Source organism: Nerophis ophidion, linkage group LG12 (genome assembly GCF_033978795.1).
Source record: "Nerophis ophidion isolate RoL-2023_Sa linkage group LG12, RoL_Noph_v1.0, whole genome shotgun sequence".
Lineage (NCBI taxonomy): Eukaryota > Metazoa > Chordata > Actinopteri > Syngnathiformes > Syngnathidae > Nerophis > Nerophis ophidion.
Genome location: NC_084622.1, coordinates 2,892,305 through 2,912,653, shown reverse-complemented (window position 1 = coordinate 2,912,653; position 20,349 = coordinate 2,892,305). Strand labels below are relative to the sequence as shown.

The 20,349-nt window shown below is 42.0% G+C and overlaps 1 protein-coding gene across 1 annotated transcript in view; it reads right to left on the bottom strand.

The window, feature by feature from the left end:
- Nucleotides 1-20,349, bottom strand: part of LOC133562893 (NT-3 growth factor receptor-like) — a 97,600-nt gene that overhangs the window by 44,766 nt on the left and 32,485 nt on the right. The window contains exons 5-9 of the mRNA XM_061916708.1: nt 16,689-16,843; nt 8,842-8,984; nt 8,097-8,241; nt 2,435-2,547; nt 269-452 (exon numbers count right to left, since the gene is read on the bottom strand). Of these exons, the coding sequence (XP_061772692.1) occupies nt 269-452; nt 2,435-2,547; nt 8,097-8,241; nt 8,842-8,984; nt 16,689-16,843 (740 nt within the window). The remainder of the gene's footprint in view (nt 1-268; nt 453-2,434; nt 2,548-8,096; nt 8,242-8,841; nt 8,985-16,688; nt 16,844-20,349) is intronic.

The following is a 20,349-nucleotide window of genomic DNA, read 5'->3' as shown; positions in this document are numbered from 1 at the left end:
TTTTGAAATGAGCATATCCCGGCTGAACTACAGTTATCAGTGATAGAGGTATTCGAAAAGAACATGATTTATTAATGCCTTTTGACATATGAGGGCCATTTAATGACTTGACATGAAATTCTTACATAAAGCTCCTTAAAGGTATATTTGGTGGAATTGAGAGTGCTGTGTTGCTTCCCTCTAGTCCTGTAAATAGAGTTGTTTTTTTCCTTTGCAAAAATTGTACAGTCATCACATACACTAGAGACAACAACACACATCACCTTACTTTCAAAGGGCTTGTCAAGGAAGTGTCCATGAACAGTGCTGTTGACCACACCCAGGTAGTTTGTAGCCTGCAGTGTATAGTTGCCATTGTTGTGATGAGTTGGGTTTTTGAATGTAAGGCATCCCTCTATGTAGTCATTGTACCTATCTGTATCTGGATGCACATACTCAGTATGCGATATTTCCTGTAATTGACAAAGACAGCAAATAATAAATGGCAGGACATCATTTATTAAAAATCAGGACCCAATTAAACATTCAAAGTTTGATGTTATAGTCCACTCAATTGATGACCTGAATTAAAAAGCAAACAAATATATCGCTAAATGTTGTCAAAGTACTGTTCTAACAGTTAGTGGCATAGTACTAAGTAGGAGTGTCCCGATTCAATATTGAAATTGGCTATCGGATGATATTGGCTTGCATCTAAAATCTTCCATAAAAGCTTCGATCTAAGCTCCAATACAAGCAGTCAAGCTGCATGTGTACATGTGCAAAACTGGACAACCAGTTAATATCTAAATGACCTCCAATAACCACACAAGGTCAGTCTTTTCTTCTACGGTGTCTTAGTAAATTAATTTACAAAAGGCAAGCATAGGAGCTCACACCAACACAACAGCACACAAGCTAGACATACAAAATAAGTAATTGAACAATATTGCAGTCTAAAACCCAACATTTGTCAATATAAACAAGTATCAAATAATTATATTAAAATTTTACCTACTACATACAAAGTCTCCAAGGCAGAAAGTAGCCAAAAAAAGTAATCAATAACAAACGTGTCGGCATTCAGCTTACTGCGCCATGACCTTAATTTAATGAATTATTGTGACCACAAGGTGTCTTTAAAAGTACAATTACCACTCCACTTCAGTTTAGACAGAATAGGTCAATTCCAAATGGTTAATATTAAATGGGTTAGTGCTTTTCCTACCTACAATTGTTCAGACTAATTTCAAATGATCAAATCTTTTTCAACATTTCACATTACAAAATAATGAAAATATTGGTATCAGCCAATACTTAAGGCTCCATTATATGCAGCAACGGAAGTGAAAAAGTTGCATTGGGACACCCCTAATACTAAGCCTCGTTCATGCAATTTGAACTATTGATTGTTTTTTATTTCAGGGTTTTGATTTGTGCTCCTGTGAGTCCTCCCATTGTTTTATTAGTCACATCTGCTTTTTTTTGGTTTCAAGCATATACCTTGCTCCTCGTGTCATCACCCATCAACTCTCAACTTCCTGAATTCCCGTGCCTTGCCATCTCATTAGTTTTTTTGTAATTGTCGAGCTGTAAAACAACGCTGAAAAAAAACAAAAAACATGACGAGGGTCGAAAACATTCACGATCAAGGAATACAAAAATAAGCCTGAAAACACTAAAATCATGAGGGGAAAACCCATTACATACAGAGTAGACAAAAACAGAGTAACCCAAACCAGCTAATCAACTAAATACAGCGGTACCACGGGATGCGAATGCCCTAACTTATGAGTATTTTGGGATACAAGGTATCTCTCGGCAAATTATTCTGCTATTCTGCACCATACTGAAGCAAAATGTGTCAATAACATCAGCCAAGGACGTTAAAATAGTATCTAAAAAGCAGAAATGAAAATATGGAGAAGCTGCTAAATGTGTTTGCCGAAGAAGCAGCTCAAAGAAGATTCCGTAAAAGTCCCCTCTCCAAGGTAAATGTTGTATATTATTATGTATATTATTAATACATTACTATTGTAATAGTTTTTACTACAGTCTATCGTATGATTTTCCTACACTATTTATCTAAAAGTATTTTTTTGTTTTTAAAAGGCATATTCAATGTTGAAATTGTACTGTTTTGGGGGCGCAGAGCACAGAATAAATAATTGCAATTAATTTCAAAGCGCTGTTTCGCAATATGAGTTTTTTGCAATATGAGCAGCGTCACAGAACCGAATAAACTCGAATTCCGAAGTACCGCTGTAAGGAGACAAATGAGACCGCAAGGCTTTGCTGGATAAGGCACCGATGGAAGGAGGGAGCTGATGACAAGACACTACTAAAGGCACACAGGAACAGATCAAAATATTCACAGAAAAGCAATGTCCAAAAAAAATAACAATTTGTTCACATGGGACAATAAATCATGCCACTGACAAATAAAAGTGAGCACCTCATTGTTGTGGAACCATCTTAATGTTGGCTCGGGTGAGCCTCTTACAGTGAATTCGATGCATGTATCATGGCGACCCTCTGGCTCCTTAAGATTTACAATGGAAGGACAAACTGAAAAGAAAAGACAACAGATGGTTATTGTATCAAATATACCTGACTGTACAGAGAAAAGTACCTGCACCCTACTCAAGAAACAATTCAGTTTTTGTGGCTAAGATTTGTAGTCAAAAGTCAAATTACAGTCACTACTACTGAGCTAAGCAGTGAGCATCCGCTCCCGTCAACAGGAAGCAAAAAAAAAAAGCACAAGGACAGTTCGGCAATTTGGCGTGATCCACTACATAAACCAATAATCCACCAGAAACCCTAGGAATTGAGTGGCAGTTTGAACCAGACTGTGTTCAAAACACCTTTTCCTGTGTAAAGACTGGCATCCTCGTTGTTTGCACAGCAAGACCCGTGATGATAGTGTTAATAAGAACAAAGTAACTACATGGAGGTGGCGGGGTTCATCAAGTGGCTGCTCGGAGGCACTGCAGTTGATGCAGAGTAGAGAGTAGAGGACTCCGCCGCCTTTCGGTAAGATCAGTGGTACAACCGTGCCAATCCATGTTGGCGCCATGCTCATAATTTGTTGAGAAAGGCGTGTGAACGCCTCTTAAGGGATAAAGTATGTTGGTCGGACAGGCCTGTGCACCACTGAAGTTCTCCCAGGGGTATGTATGGTGTTGTAAAACTGGGGACTTCCTCCTCAGACTGGCATCACACTGGTCACACCAAGCTCCGGTGTGATTGTACATAGTGGGCCAATAACAAACACATCCAGCACGAGCCAAGACCCGCTCATAGGCAAGATGAGATGTCACATGTGTGCCATGGAGGTGTCCCAGGACCTTTGGTACCTAAGCAGCCGGCATCACTACCCAGATCGTCTGTCCCACAAGAGTCAATTGATTAAAGACAGCCGGGGAAACTCATGCCAAAGCCTGTTCAAACTCTGACTGGATTCCTTCAACTTCCATCTAGGTGGTCTCCTGCCATCCTCAAACCAGGCCAAAACCTGATTGATGTTAGTGTCACCCTTTTGAAACTTTTTGATATTTGACCCTTTGTGTGACAGAGTATAGATGAAGGCCTGGTCCACAGGAGCTCGGGGGTCAGGGGCCAAATGGGGTCTTGGGCTGGAGCTGGGGTTTGCTGCAAGGATCGTGGCGGAAATTTCCATGGCGCACACAGTCATAGGGATATCATTCACCACTGTTTCAGTAGCCGTGTCCACAAGACTGGGGGTTGCAGCAGTGGTGTGTTATGTGGAGAACATTTGCTGTTATTGTTCATGACCAGACCCCCACGGCGCTTGGTCAGGTTTCTTGCGCCGTCGTCCATCCAGACTAGCCTTGAGATGACGCCGCCACAAACATTGACAGAGATGCTGCTGCTCTTGTGCTTTTGCCAAGTTCTGCTGATCTTCCCCAGGAAAAGGGGAGCGAGGATCGCCACAATCAGCCTCATGGGTACGTTGCCTCAAATCCCTCACCTGCGCCCTCAAGTCTTCCATCCTTGAAGCGAGCTGTTACAATGCGTGGAAAAGTTTAATTAGAGCCAGCATCACGATCCACACCCGCACGTGATGGTACGTTTTGTGGTGCCCCCAATGTGGGATGCTGGCTGGAGCAGGGTACAGGGGCGCTTGTCTGTAAAACCTGTCTGGTACGTTCACACTGCCCCGCGGTGGTTAGAGCCTCCCCACATCTTTTGCCCCTAGTTCGTGGAACTTGGCCTGAAGGTCAAGATCGAGGTCAGCAAGAAGAAAAGGTCTAAAAGTCTCACCATTCCTGGCAGCTTTGTCATATCCGGAATATGCCTCAGCAACGTGTCTGGAAACGTCAGCTGCATACGCATGCAAGTTCTCATTCGGCTGGCGCTGTTGCGCTGAGATCGGAAGTACAGAATGGACTGTTCTTGTCAAAATGCCTAGTTAAACTTTACTTTCACATGCTGATAATCATACTGAATATCTGGCGACATACTGCTCCACAGTAGAAAAGCCGCCCCGTTCAGTCTGGATGGAAGAGATTTGCCCTTGCGGCAGAGTAACTTTGGTGTTTGACCTGGGCGTGGGCGGCCGCTTCAAATTGCTTCACCCACGTAGCACAAAGTTTCTCCATCCATCCATCCATCCATCATCTTCCGCTTATCCGAGGTCGGGTCGCGGGGGCAGCAGCCTAAGCAGGGAAGCCCAGACTTCCCCATCTCCAGCCACTTCGTCTAGCTCTTCCCGGGCGTTCCCAGTCCAGCCGGGAGACATAGTCTTCCCAACGTGTCCTGGGTCTTCCCTGTGGCCTCCTACCAGCTGGACGTGCCCTAAACACCTCCCTAGGGAGGCATTCGGGTGGCATCCTGACCAGATGCCCGAACCACCTCATCTGGCTCCTCTCGATGTGGAGGAGCAGCAGCTTTACTTTGAGTTCCTCCCGGATGGCAGAGCTTCTCACCCTATCTCTAAGGGAGAAACCCGCCACCCGGCGGAGGAAACTCATTTGGGCCGCTTGTACCCGTGATCTTATCCTTTCGGTCATGACCCAAAGCTCATGACCATAGGTGAGGATGGGAACGTAGATCGACCGGTAAATTGAGAGCTTTGCCTTCCGGCTCAGCTCCTTCTTCACCACAACGGATCGATACAACGTCCGCATTACTGAAGACGCCGCACCGATCCGCCTGTCGATCTCACGATCCACTCTTCCCCCACTGCTGGAAGTTCATCTCGTACGTCGGCAGTCTTTCAAAATAATCAGCATCCATGTTGTAGTACAAGCTGTCACATTCTGGTTACTAGAGACTGCTCACAGGCACAGCTAGCTCGCTAGCAAAGCCAACTAAAAAAGTTCAGTAATTGTCCAGAGAGAAAAAAACTCCAAACGCCAAGTGACACATTTAAAATATCGCTGCCATCAATGTAATGTCCGAGCGAGATGTCAAACACGGTTTTCATTGAGGGCCACATCGCAGTTATGGCTGCCACTAGAGGGCCGCTTGTTACAGCGAATAACGTCTGATTTTTATTTCAATAATTATATAAATTGTCAAAACTTTACTGTGGAAGGAGCATGGTCCACGCGGTCCCTGTGGGCAGGGCATGTGCGGAACCCAGCTGTGAAGCAGCAAGCAGGTGAGTGGATATCTCAGCTGGAACAAGTTATCTAATCACCTGTCCCCATGAGGGGGGAGAGAGGCTGAGTGTGACAGGAGGCGAGACGGCCAACAAAGGGAAAGGACCAGACTGCTGAAAAGCACACAAGAAAGAAGAGCAAGACTGCTGGAAATACACATGCCCAGAAGAAGCGTGAGATTGCTGCAAAGCGTAAAGACTTTAAAAAGATAAATAAAAAGTTGTTGTCACTCTGCCAACGAAGGGTGTGGATGTGCATTGTTGGTCCTCAAAGAACCCAGAACTAAGAAGAACGTCACATGTACATTTACAAAATTTTACTGTAAAATAGTATCTTTGTTTTTTTAACAACATTTTACGGTAAATGGAAAAATTGTTTTTTGGGGGGTTATTAACGGGAAAAAGCTGGCAGCTTGAATGCCAGATTTGTACTATTTATCATTATTATTATTTATCATCATTAAGGTAGAAAAGCGCTATACAAGTACAACCCATTTATCATTTATCATATTGTTAATGGAAAAACAGTATGATTATTATTTTTTTATTCCCACAACTTAGCTGCCAGTTTTTCTACCGTAAAAAAAATGTACCATCTTTCCATTTACAGTAAAACACCGTTAAAAACAACATCCATATATTTTAGACTCAAATACTGGCAGCTCATTCAAAATTATTTTAACGCAAAAAGAGTAATGTTTTTTTTTTTTTTAATTTGCAGTAGTATGCTGTAAAGAACAATGTAAAATGTATTGCAATTTTTATTAACCCTTGTATTATGTTGGAAAAAAATGACATTGATTATGTTTTGGGTCGTTTTGACCCGTACTGTGTAAATGCACTCAAAACAGTCAAGAAAACAGGTTAAACCAATAACAATTTTATTTTAGGTTATATAAACATTTAGAAAAGTGACATACAATACATTTTTTATTCCAATTGTATTATGTTAAGGGTCAATTTGACCCATTTCAGTATTTGTGTTGATCAAAGTACTGGTTATCCTTTCTTTTTCTTGCTGAAATCTGGTGACTTTTCCTCATCTAGGGTCATGAACTGGTGTGCAAATCTGGACACTTTGTTGTGCAGTGGAATGTTTGTGCAGAGTTTGTATAAAAAGATGATGTTGCGAGTCATTTTGACCCAGGCGCTTTAATGTAGGTAAATAGCTGTTCAGATCCAAAAATAAACATGTCTCCTTGATGTACTTTTTACTTTAATGTACAATTGTTTGTATTTTGATTGTCTCTGAGACCCAGAGCCAGGTGTGGGAAGAGAGGGAACTTTCTCACACTTGTCCTTGTCTGCTCAGATGTCATCCTTCTGGAGCTCATTTTTGGTGAGTTTGTCAAAGAGATGACATGAGAACAGTGACAAGGACAAGTGTGAGAAAGTTCCCTCTCTTCACACATCTGGCTCTAGGTCTCAGAGGCAATCAAAATACAACATTTGTACATATTGTACATAGAAGTAAAAAGTACATCAAAGAGATTTGTTTATTTTGGCTTTTTAACCACATTAAAGCGTCTTGGTCAAAATGACCCGCAACATCATCTTTGTATACAAACTCTGCAAGACATTCCACTACTCAACAAAGTGTCCAGATTTTACACACCAGTTCATGACCCTAGATGAGGAAAAGTCACCAAATTTCAGCAAGAAAAAGAAAGGATAACCAGTACTTTGATAAACACAAAAACTGAAATGGGTCAAATTGACCCTCAACATAATAGAAGGGTTAATTTGATGGGTAGTTTGCTGTAAAGTTAAGTATTTATATTTATTTAGATAAATACATGTTTAGAAAGTATAATAATATACTGTAATATTTGTTGCAATATTAAACAATTTTAAAGTTTAAAAGGTTTGCAATTTCAAGCTGTACACTTTTTTTATTTTTGTCAAATTGAAAAAAATCAATTAAATTTGCAAGGAAATATCAAGTACTTTATTGACACATATCATTTCCAGGTGTTTGCGGGCCAGATAAAATGATGTCGTGGGCGAGTTCTGAGATTACCATGCATTGATTAACGTGGACCCCGACTTAAACAAGTTGAAAAACGTATCCGGGTGTTACCATTTACTGGTCAATTGTACGGAATATGTACTGTACGGTGCAATCTACTAATAAAAGTTTCAATCAATCAATCGATCAATCAATCAATCAATCAATCAATCAGTTTGACACCTGTGCTGTAGGGCATCCAATGCACCCACTTGCAAGACAATAACAGGAACTTGTAATCTTTTGGAGCGTGCGTGTGACTCCCTTTATAATGTTCCTCCTCTAATAAAATTAGTGCTGCACCAACACTATGACATCATCAAAAAGACAAAAATCCTTCAATTTAACTCTTAATTGTAAATTGCAACAACATACATCACTTTCAAGGTTTTCTTTTTTTTTATTTATTGCCAGTAATGCTAATGTGGTTGTTGAATTCATACAATCAAGTCATGTGTGTGTGTGTGTGTGTGTACTTACAGTGGACAATAAGCTGAATGGAAGCGTTGGTTGTGCCTACAACATTGGTGGCTGCGCAGGTCAAAAGGGAATTGTTGTCATCTCTGCTTACGTTTACCAAAGTGATGTTTATAGAACGAACGGTGCTGTTGTCGTAGATTCTGGCCTGCAGCAAATACATGCTCATTAGATCATAACTAAAAACTAAACAAAAGTAATATGTATAATAATTGCATATGCATTATTAGAGAAAAGGGACAGGGAAAAGTTTGATTTGCAGGCCACAGTGGGTTTTATTTTTTTCTCAAAACAGATTTTTACTAAATACGGCACCCAGAATGTATTTCAAAGAAGTATTTAGGATTTACAATTTGAAATATGAACTAAAAAAAATGAACTTTGAAAAAATATATTTTGGTCAATATATATATAGTATTTATAAGAGTCTATGTGCTCCTTTAATCAGCTTTTTATTAACCTCTTTGACTTGATTGCAATAAACAAAGTGGGCAAAAATGAGACAAAAAACATCAGTTGGAAACACTCAAATGTGGCATGGTCACAAGTAACGAGTCACTTTATCAAAGTTCAAACCAAGCACACTTTAAAATAAAACTCTCTAAAATAGACTTGTCAATATTTTTTTCACACACATATATGCTTACATGTAAAATGTGCATTTTGGGGCACATTAACATGACAAAAATCCTGTGTATCAAAAGTACAGTACAAAAGACATAAAGTCTGTATCTAATGGTGCTTTTACCTCTTGTAATGTTAAAGTGTGTAACCCGCTAATAGGCCAGTCAACCTCAGGTAATGGGGATCCAGATCCATTACATGTCGCTGTTACACTTTCGCCCTCTTTCACTGTAATGACGCTGTGGCTCATGGTCATTTCTGGAAGGTCTGTAAACAAAAGAAAAGGCAATATACAACAAAAACAAATACTTCCACACATGCAGACGTAGCAAAAATAAGTAAAAACATATTTTCATGAACTTTCCATCAAAAAAAAAAAAAAAACGTATGTTTTGCAAATACAGATATTGAAAAGTCACTGGAAAAATTGATGTAATCGGTTGAGGAGCATGGCATTCGTAAAGTTAAACATATGACCACGAATATAAAAAAATTAAGCCTTCAGGCCGAATGTTGAATAGTGACAACTAGCAAAGAAGATGCACTGCCGTTCTGGACTGTGAACTAAATGCAGGGTTAGATTAAGGCCTTAATTTTGCTTGGGTCACCACACATATTCAAGCATCATCTTTGCTCAATGGGTAACAGGCGGCATTTGGCCTTTCTAAAAGTAAAATGCCTTATGATTGCCTTGTTTTCTGCTGTATGATTTGTTCAAATCACAAAAAGGATGAACATTTCTTCAGAGTTCCTCGAGAGGTAATTAAGAAGGGCGTAAGAGTGCAAGATTTTACAAAAGACTTTGACAAAAGTGGCACACACTCCAGTACAAGGGAGAAGAGTCTAAGAATGCACACGTTTGCAGTGACCACTACGTTTGTTTGATACACTTTTAATATACTTTACTCGTTTAGTATTATCTTGAAATGATTTCTATTTTAATTTTAACAAAAAGAAACCAGAAAGTCAGAGTCAATGATACTCGGACACAAATGCGTCAGAGTTACATATGAAAACAAGACTAGAATCAAATGTGGTGAGGATTCAGTAATTGTCAGTTTGTTAAATGGATATGCAATCACGGGTGTCGAGCTGTCAGGTAGTAATTTGTTTACATGGACGCAAGACACAAAGATAAATCATGAAATGCAACCTTACCTGAGTAAAAACAATGTGTATTAATCCGGGAGAGTCTTGACTCTCCCAAACCACAAAGGAGTTGCAGGCCTCCATGCTTTTCTAAACTTGCATCTGTTTTGTCGTGTAGAATGACGCAGAGCACAAGATAGTTCAATACGTCCGGGAACTCCACTGACATATACATCTTTGATATCCATCCATCTTCTTCCGCTTATCCGAGGTCGGGTCGCGGGGGCAACAGCCTAAGCAGGGAAACCCAGACTTCCCTTTCCCCAGCCACTTCGTCTAGCTCTTCCCGGGGGATCCCGAGGCGTTCCCAGGCCAGCCGGGAGACATAGTCTTCCCAACGTGTCCTGGGTCTTCCCTGTGGCCTCCTACCGGTTGGACGTGCCCTAAACACCTCCCTAGGGAGGCGTTCGGGTGGCATCCTGACCAGATGCCCGAACCACCTCATCTGGCTCCTCTCGATGCGAAGGAGCAGCAGCTTTACTTTGAGTTCCTCCCGGATGGCAGAGCTTCTCACCCTATCTCTAAGGGAGAGACCCGCCACACGGCGGAGGAAACTCATTTCGGCCGCTTGTACCCGTGATCTTATCCTTTCGGTCATGACCCAAAGCTCATGACCATAGGTGAGGATGGGAACGTAGATCGACCGGTAAATTGAGAGCTTTGCCTTCCGGCTCAGCTCCTTCTTCACCACAACGGATCGGTACAACGTCCGCATTACTGAAGACGCCGCACCGATCCGCCTGTCGATCTCACGATCCACTCTTCCCCCACTCGTGAACAAGACTCCTAGGTACTTGAACTCCTCCACTTGGGGCAGGGTCTCCTCCCCAACCCGGAGATGACACTCCACTCTTTTCCGGGCGAGAACCATGGACTCGGACTTGGAGGTGCTGATTCTCATTCCGGTCGCTTCACACTCGGCTGCGAACCGATCCAGTGAGAGCTGAAGATCCCGGTCAGATGAAGCCATCAGGACCACATCATCTGCAAAAAGCAGAGACCTAATCCTGCGGCCACCAAACCGGAACCACTCAACGCCTTGACTGCGCCTAGAAATTCTGTCCATAAAAGTTATGAACAGAATCGGTGACAATCTTTGATATCACTCAACAAATCTTTTTTTGATATTGTGTAGGGACCTATTCCATTGAATAGTTATTTTTTGTTTTTGTTTGATTTTAATTGTTATTTCTTTTTGCAGGAAGATTTAGGCCCCTTGCGTGCTCATATAGATTACGCACTGCTTGCTCCAGAACAGCCATCTTGACTTTGTTGACCAACGCTATTACCAATTTACGGGAAGAAGTCACGTTTTGGAATAAAAGCATTTGAGGTCTACAAAAACTTAACCACACAGACCAGCACCCACTCTTCCCATCACTTGCATAAACCCTTGCAAGCTTTTTACACAACAGAGACCATCCCTACCAAAAAGACAGAGGACATAAAAAGCATACACACAACAGAGAGGTGTTGTTTCTGTGAAATATACCAAGAAACAAAGGGTGAAAAAACATAAGGGGAAATGTTGTGTTCCCTTACATTATTGGGTTTGTCAGAGAAACTCTGAAGTGTTTCATCCAAACATCACATTTGCACTTCCAGCCGCTTCCCCCAGCGAGGGCAACACCCCCAGTCCACTGAAAGAACCAATTCCCAAAAGAACATTTCGAAATGTTGTTTATACATTACCACCGAGGCACCTCTTTGAGGACTGCGGAAAAATATCTGTTGCTCAGCTGTGGTCCGTTAGGACCGCAGCTACGCACTTGTAATACACTTTTCCACCACTCATGGCTGTAACGACAATCTCAAACCAACAGAAGAATACTGGAGCTCAAGTCATGGAGAAGTTTATTTAGCTCGGTGTTTCTCAATGATTTTTTTGTTACGCCCCCTTCTAGGAAGAAGAAAATACTCAAACCCACCCTCCCCCAAACTCTCCTCGTCTCCAAAACTGGTTACAGTGAAAAATGGTAAATGGTTGTACTTGTATAGCGCTTTTCTACCCATTTTTAAGGAGACCAAAGCGCTTTGACAGTATTTCCACATTCTCTCATTCACACACACATTCACACACTGATGGAGGGAGCTGCCATGCAAGGCGCTAACCAAGACCATCAGGAGCAAGGGTGAAGTGTCTTGCCCAAGGACACAACGGACGTGACTAGGGTGGTAGAAGGTGGGAATTGAACCAGTAACCCTCAGATTGCTGGCACAGCCACTCTCCAAACTTCACCACGGCGTACCCTGTATGTAGCCAAGTGCTACATACGCTGTCATATTCTGGTACGGAAAAAAAGTATGTTCCCCGAGGTCACACACTGTTCCGCCCCACTATCGAGGATGCTAGTGGGACAGGGCGGTGGGTCTCTGGGTCTCACGGGGCAGGGCATCCAGTCTTTCTGGTGGCATGGGGTGTGGTCTTTGGCTGGTTTAAGGGCTGGCTGCCCCCTGCTACTCCCGTGCCTTGTCCTCTGCGGGTTGCGTCTGTCTATGGCCTGCCGCTGGCATGCTGGGGTTCATGTCGCTGGCCGGCCTGACTGCGCGGGGCTTGGGCATATCACCTGCTGTTTTGGGTTGGGCTCTCTGGGTGGCTGGGGCTATACTTTGGCTCCCGCACATGCCGGGAGACAATTATACTGTACATATAAATACACATACTGTCAGAGTTATTTGTTGTTGACGAACCCCAAGATGCAGAGACGGAGGCAGGCATAGAATATGAAAACAGGATTTAATTCAAACTAAACAAGAACAAACAAAAAGCACGCACGTGGGCGGAATATCAAACTAAGGGAGCTACTACTGGAAGCTAGTGGATAGTAAACAGAAAAACTGGAAATAACTAATGCTAACAGAAACAGCTTACCGCTACGACGAGCAGGACAAAATGTAGCATAACAGGTAGTAGCTGTAACAAAACGACACGACAGGTAGCACGACAAGAGTGATATGTGGCAACGACAATACAATGATCCAGCACTGACTGGAGGAACAAAGCAGGTAAAATAGGAGATGGCTGATTGACATCAGGTGTGACCAGATGTCAATCAGCCACAGCTGAGTGAAAACAGGACACTGGGAGACAAACAGGAAGCTGAACCAAAATAAGAGCACTAGACAGGAAATACTAAACATACAGAGGAGAAACTCAAACACAAAAAAACTGTCAGTGGCAACTCTGACACATACAGTATATACTCACATATACACAAGTATTCATACATATATATGTACATTCATTCAAATATACATACATACGCGCACACATCAGTACTTACCCTAATACATAGGCACATACGCTCCCACATACATACACAAATACAGAGCATACACACTCACGGTACATACATACACAAATACAGTACTTACGCAATCATGGTACAAACATACATATACAAGCACATATGCATACATACACTTATGCATATAACCAAATTTCATCAAACATATACCTGTATTAATATTAATATTGTCTTCTATGAATCGCCACCTTAACGTGGTGGAGGAGTTTGAGTACCCAAATGATTCATGGAGCTATGTTGTTGGGTTTCCCAAGGCCAACTGGTCCAAGGTGATGGGTCAGACTAAGAGCAGTTCAAAAGACTCTTACAAAAAAAATACAATTGAGGAACCGCAGCCCGGCCAGGCACAGCCCAAAAGAGAGGGAATCCACAACAGTCTGGTACTATGTGAACTAGGTATCAGACAAAGGCGAATGCCTCCGCGACCCGGTCCTCGGTTACCAAATCTGGCTGTCGGGACATTGAACGTCACCTCTTTGGTGGGGAAGGAGCCTGAGCTTGTGCATGACGTCGAGAGCTACTGTCTAGACCAGGGGTGCCCATTACGTCGATCGCGAGTTACCAGTCGACCGCGGGGGGTGTGTCAGTCGATCTCCAGCCAGGCTTTTAAAAAAAATAGACCTAAAAATGAGTGATCATCAATCTTCACCAAGACGTCACTTAAATGACATTCACGGTACCGGAGGGTCTTGTGAGATGACGCTGGCTGCTGCAAGATCATTATTATTAAAAATGACCGAAAGGAAGGCGAGAAACACTTTTTATTTCAACAGACTCTCGCGCCGTACCTTCCGTCAAAACTCTAAAGGCCGACTGCACATTTCCTATCTTCACAATAAAAGCCCTGCTTCATGCTGCCTGCGCTAACTAAATACAGAGTCTGGGAAAACTGGCGTGCACAAGCGATCCCTCAGAAAGCTGGCGTGCACATCACTTGTGCACGCCAGCTTTCCGAGACTCTTATTTTGTTAGCGCAGGCAGCATGAAGCAGGGCTTTTATTGTGAAGATAGGAAATGTGCAGTCGGCCTTTAGAGTTTTGACGGAAGGGACGGCGCGAAAGTCTGTTGAAATAAAAAGTGTTTCTCGCCTTCCTCTCTGTCATTTTTTCATAATAATGAACTGGCAGCAGCCAGCGTCATCTCACAAGACCCTCGGGTGCCGTGAATGTCAATCAAGCAAGCTACGGAATTTGCCGCCAATGTTTTTCTTGTAAAGTGTATGGAAGCTGGATGAATTAGATGCCAAAAACTAACCACTTTCATGTGGTATTGTACAGAAAGGACAACTTTTTTTCTCCTCCATTTGAAAATGTGGGCGTTATCATCCTTACTGTCTGATTCCAATCAATGCAAGTCATCAGAATCAGGTAATACACCAACTTATATTCTTGTCTTTGTGAAAGAAAGACATCTATATGTGTTACACATGCTTGTATTATCATTAAACACATTTAACTTGTTTACAAAAATGTCTCTTTCATAAATAAATAAATATAAATGATATATATAAATGAAATAGATCCCCTCGAGTTGGTCAATTGAAAAGTAGCTCGCCTGCAGAAAAAGTGGGCACCCCTGCTCTAGACATAGTCCGGCTCAACTCAACGCACAAAATAGGCTCTGCAACCAAACTCCTTGAGCGGGGTTGGACTTTGCTATATTCTGTAGTTGCTGCGGGGTATAGGCGGCGAGCAGGTGTGGGCTTATAATAAACTACCCAGCTTGGCGCATGTGTGTTGGACTCATCTCCGATGAACGAGAGGGTTATTTCCCCGTTCCTTCGGGTTGGACATTATTTAGGAACTCTGCATCAAACAATTTTGAACTTCAGAAGCCTTTTGGATTAAGGATAAACATCTTTAACTACTGTAACTAGAAGTGACAATATATGTGACAATTTCTAGAGAAGTTGTCTGTGAATGCTTCAAAAGCTGACACTGACCTGAATTGCCGTAATTGTGTGCAGAAATATACGTTGAGCTAAAATGCAACTTTAGTTAGGTAAGCAGTCGGTAGATGGCAAAGGTTAGTAAGCAGAATACTAAGTACAGTCACTTATAGTAAGCAAAGACACACCCCATTGAAGTTGAAATGGGCATTCAAAGAAAGAGCAAGACTAGATTTTTGGCCTTTTAGCAAATGCTTTCTACACACATTTTGACTTTGACAAAAAATAAACACTTAAAAATCGGTTGAGAAATGAGAAAGTTAGGGTAGATTGTCAGTTAGAAACATTGCCCTGACCAAGATGCCGACACATAGGCACAACATACATTGCCTCTCATGGAAATGTTGCCCGCACTGATGGTGCATTTCATTAATCTTAGAAGATGAAAGATAAAGCTGGCAATGACGTCACAGCAGAGTTATGAGCAATTTATGAGTTTTGAGAAATCAAGATAACCTCATTCATGAAAGTTATTTTTGTGCTTGACTTTTCTGAAACAATTTATGAAAAAAAAAGCACTTCTTCTGCAACTTTTAAATATGGTGGGTGAAAAGGAAACACAAAGATGCTAGTGCTAGTGATGCAAAACATATAAAACAAGAAAATATATTTACAGTAAAGTAACCATACCATATACCATATTTATGGTATATGGCTTATTTAGTGTGGGAAAAATTGCCAGAAGTGTTATTTTTGTTAACAATCAGCGCAGCCATTTTTAAAGTCACCTAGGGGGTAGTGAGGATCTCAGATTTTCCTAGCAGAATCCGATCTCGAGTGGCGGCATTCCAGTTGAAATGTCTGACATGGAACTCAAAAATTCCTACTTTCCAGTAAAAGTGGAACGCACCATTGGAACTACATGCATTATTTTTAATTAAAACGTTGCCCTCACTAAGATGGCCACGAAGTAAGCATGTCACTGTGCGTGTGTGTTTGTGCACCGCCAGTGTGTGGGTGTGTGTACATGTGTGTGTGCTTGTGCATGTGTACAGGAATCTGTGTGTGTTATAACAATAAAAGACAATCCCCTATTGCATGTAAAGTACTTTTGTATAAGATTGATTCTTGAGAGCTTTCCTGTTAATGCCTGAAAGGAACCCTGTAGTAACAAAAGGACATTGAACTGCCTACTAAGATGCCTAATTTGATAACACAAATTTCAGCTAATTGACAACATTGGTACACAATTAATCAAAAAGTTAAACTTAACCAATTATATGAGCACAGACTTGTCTCCTTTTGGGAGGGGCTGAGTGTGAGTCCATAGAAAAAAATTGTCCACTCATTTCCAATGGCAAAATGAGAACATTTCACAGAAATTGTTGAAAGAAAGCTTAGATGTCATGAATGACCTTAACCATCAATACAAATGGGTTAAGAAATGTGAGAAGAGAAGCCTATCAAAACATGGAGCGGAATAAGAAACCTACATGTGAACGCTTGTTTAGCATTCACGTAATAACACCAATTGCCCTGATTCAGCCTTCAAGATGTCCATGCCCTAAGTGACTAAGAAACCACACATACCCAATATACCTTTTTTGCTTTAAGCTTAACACTTACCACAATTGCTTATGTTCATTTCTTGCAGAGGTATCTTCTGGGAGCTGTTGGAACAATATATCTGTTGGCTACTTAGCCCCATAGCATCTCTTTGCTGCCATAGCTGCAGCCAGCGGATCTCACAGCCACAATCAAAGGTCATATCTTCTAAATGTCTAGAAGGAAAAACAAAGTAAGAAAAATAAGAGAAACGTCGATCCCTGGCTCTTTTTTGCAAGGTATTTTTGTTGCCTGCACATCAAGAACAAGACATTGGTTAATTAGCTGGGATTGGCTGATCCTCATCCAAGGAGAGACCCAGCCATTGACGCACATTTAATCACTTTATAACTGTCAGTGTTACGGGTACTCTTGCGTTGCAAAAAAGTTTCGAAAAAATAAATATAAAGTTAGCAGAGTAGCCTTGAGGAGGAGGTTTATGACGCACTAAATTCCAGCATCAGCACTCGCTTATATATTTCTAGATTCAAAAAATTTTGATAATTTATTTTCACAAACAAAAAATATTCTCCGTGGTTGACTTTCTACATAATCAAAATAACTTATTTAGTGGTAAACAAACTATATCATTCCTCACTCCTTCAGCATGACAAACAGACAAAGCGCCCAGCTGAGTTCTCTTCTTAATAATAGGAGGAGGAAGGGGCCCACCAAGAGGAGCATGAGCAGCTGAAAACAATCAGTCAATAGAATTTATCTGAAACATACAATAATCCATCAATATCATCATTGGCATGATTTGATTCCATTGTCAAAACAATTATTAAATAAATAATATTTAATAATTATTAAATATTATTTAATAATTATTAAATACTCGCTGTCGAGTGCGAGCAGGGCGAGAGGGAACATCATCGTGCCAATTGGAGTCGAGTGGGGCTTGGAGACCTCCAGGGCCCCAGATCATCTCCGGCATGTAGAGAAATGTCCCAGCCTCCACCGCTTGGGCTATCTTCCCCGTAAAGTCATTGAATTCTTCGATTCCCAATGCGAAGAATGCAGTGTACTGTGCAGTGTACTGTGACGTTTGGCTGGAATCATGGTGTGGTTGCGTTCTCTCGTTGATGCAATGCGGAATGGACACAGCGTAAAGGTAAGAAAATATTTATTTATACTAAGAACAAACTAAGAACAGAAATACTTGCACGAAGGCACTAACAAAAAAAACCAACAGAACTAGCATGTGATCTAGAAGGAACAAAAAACGCTAGCATGTGAGCTAGGGAAACAAACAAAATGGCATGGAAGCTAATCAAGTTCAAAAAGGTATTTACCACAATGCGGGATAGCGACGTCACCTGTTGCATTGAAGGCAAGTTTTTACACTGCGAGACCGAATGGCAAACAAAGGCAGGCTTAAATATAGGCAGAAATTAGGAGGCAGGTGCGCGACGAAAAACAAGAAGCAGGTGACACTAAATGCATAACTATGCAAAGAAACAAAACATGAAGTGACACCAGGAACTAAGGAAGTCAAATAACAAGAGATACAACAACAGAACCGGAACCAGAATATGCCATGATCCGAGTAGCGGATCATGACAGTTGTTGAGAATTTTCCATAGTTCACGTGGCTTATTTGTGGTTTCCTCTATTTTGTCGTTGATATATATATTTTTTTAAGGATTTAGTGAGGTTGTTTGTCTTATTTCTTAATTTATTGCATTTATTTTTGACCACTGAAAGGAGTGATTTGAGGTTATTATGAATGGGTTGTTCATTTACTTCGGTTTTACACTTTTGGTATTCAAAGTATTTTCTGTCTCTGTCTTTTATGGCAGTTAATAGGTCTGGATTGATCCATGGTTCAGAGCGGGCTTTGATCCTGACTGTTATCACGGTAGCCATATTGTTTAGTATTGCTAGGAACGCTGTTTTGAAGTAATCCCAAACATCTTCAACCAGGTTGCTCGTGAGCACAGGGGACCAGTCCCACTCGCCTAATTTAAGGTTGAAATCATCACTGGAGTATGTTTAAGGGATCTGGATTGAGCTGTTATGTGGTCATTGGCTTTCAGTTATATAGTGGTCGCAAAGACCACAGATCATGACCCCACTATTTTTTATGTTATGCCGGTCTGATGTGAGGATGAGATCTATGGTTGATTGGGTGAAATCACACACCCGTGTGGGGAGTGTTATTAGCTGGGAGAGAGCGTGTAAATTACAGAACTTGCTCTAAGATTTGAAGACAGGCGCATCTCTGCGTTGAATATCTGTGTACAAATCTCCAGTTATAATTTTCTCCACGTTGTCTACACCAGCTAAGCACTCTTCAAGAGCACCATAGAAATCACTCTGATTAGGGAGTCTGTATACAGTCCCTATCAGTTTAGTGTTTGTGAATTTGATTTCTGCCCACACAGGGTTAAGATCAGAGCGAGTTATGTATTTAATATCCTGGTGACTATACATACAAACACCACCACCATGTTTATTCCTGTCCTTTCTGATGACCGAAAAGTTTTCTATCTCTATCTCTGAGTCAGAAATACTTCATTTAATTTAGTTTCGGAGAAACACAGGATTTTTACCTTATTGTTGTGGAACATTTCTCTGATTTGGTCGAGTTTATTTCCAGAGAGGCTGTTCACATTAACATGGATGATGTGTAGCCGACCAAAACCAAAAAGAACATCAGAGTCCGTTGGGGAGAGGTACTGTCCATAAGATGGAGGGATGTTGGTTGTTATTGAGGTTTGTGTGGCAAGACTTGGGGGAGGGGAAGAGAGGCCAGGTAGGAGTGGTGGGGGTTGACGTGGTTTTCGCGAGTTTTGGTGAGGTGGGGAACAATTACTAGGGATCCACAAAGAGTCCCCCGAAACCTGTGTAGGCCGTGGGGGGTCCAGGTTACGCGGCGATGACCCTCAGGGTTTCGGGAGAGGTAAGGAGGACCTCCGCACTGCTGACTTTAATGGCGGCCCGGGTGTCGTCAAAAGCCATTAAGCCGTCCGCCGCCGAGCCGCTGTCCTCACCGGGGTCTGAGCTGTCTTCCTCCGTCTCTGGGGCGCCAACCGCACCGGTGATCGAAGTGAAGTCCTCCGTCGTGCCGCCGACCGCCGGAACGTAGGTGAGCTTGTGTGGTGATGAACAAGTGAGAGCTGGCGTAGGTGGAGAGCTAATGTTTTTAGCATAGCTCCGACGAGGTCCCGCAGCTACGCTAGCTTCCTCGGCGTCGTTAGCAACAACATTGCTAGGCTTTGCCAGGCGAGACAACATTAACCGGGTGGTTATTGGTCCAGGGTTTAGTTCAGTGTCTCCTGAGAGTAGAAGTAACAGTAAAATTGTAGATTTTCGGTCTATCCTACCAGGCAGGGGCTTGTTTCTTCTGTTCCGATCCGCTGTGAGGCATGAGTGGGTCACGTTACCTCCGAAGCCCAGGTGCTTTGCCGATGAATTACCGAGGAGGTAGAAATCGCAGTGATTGTCCATTTCGCGTTCACAACTCTCACTTCCAAGACGGTATTGTATCCATGGTGGTTTCAAATATAAATCCGTGATCCACAGTAGAAAAATGAGGAAGTGTGGTATGATCCGAGCGGTGGATTGTATTCCCGAGCGGGATCGAAAGAAAATGAGACTGCTCATCTCGGCGTCCAGGGCCAATCTGTCTTTCATTTCAGAAATATGTTATTTTAACACCATTGATTTATACAATTAT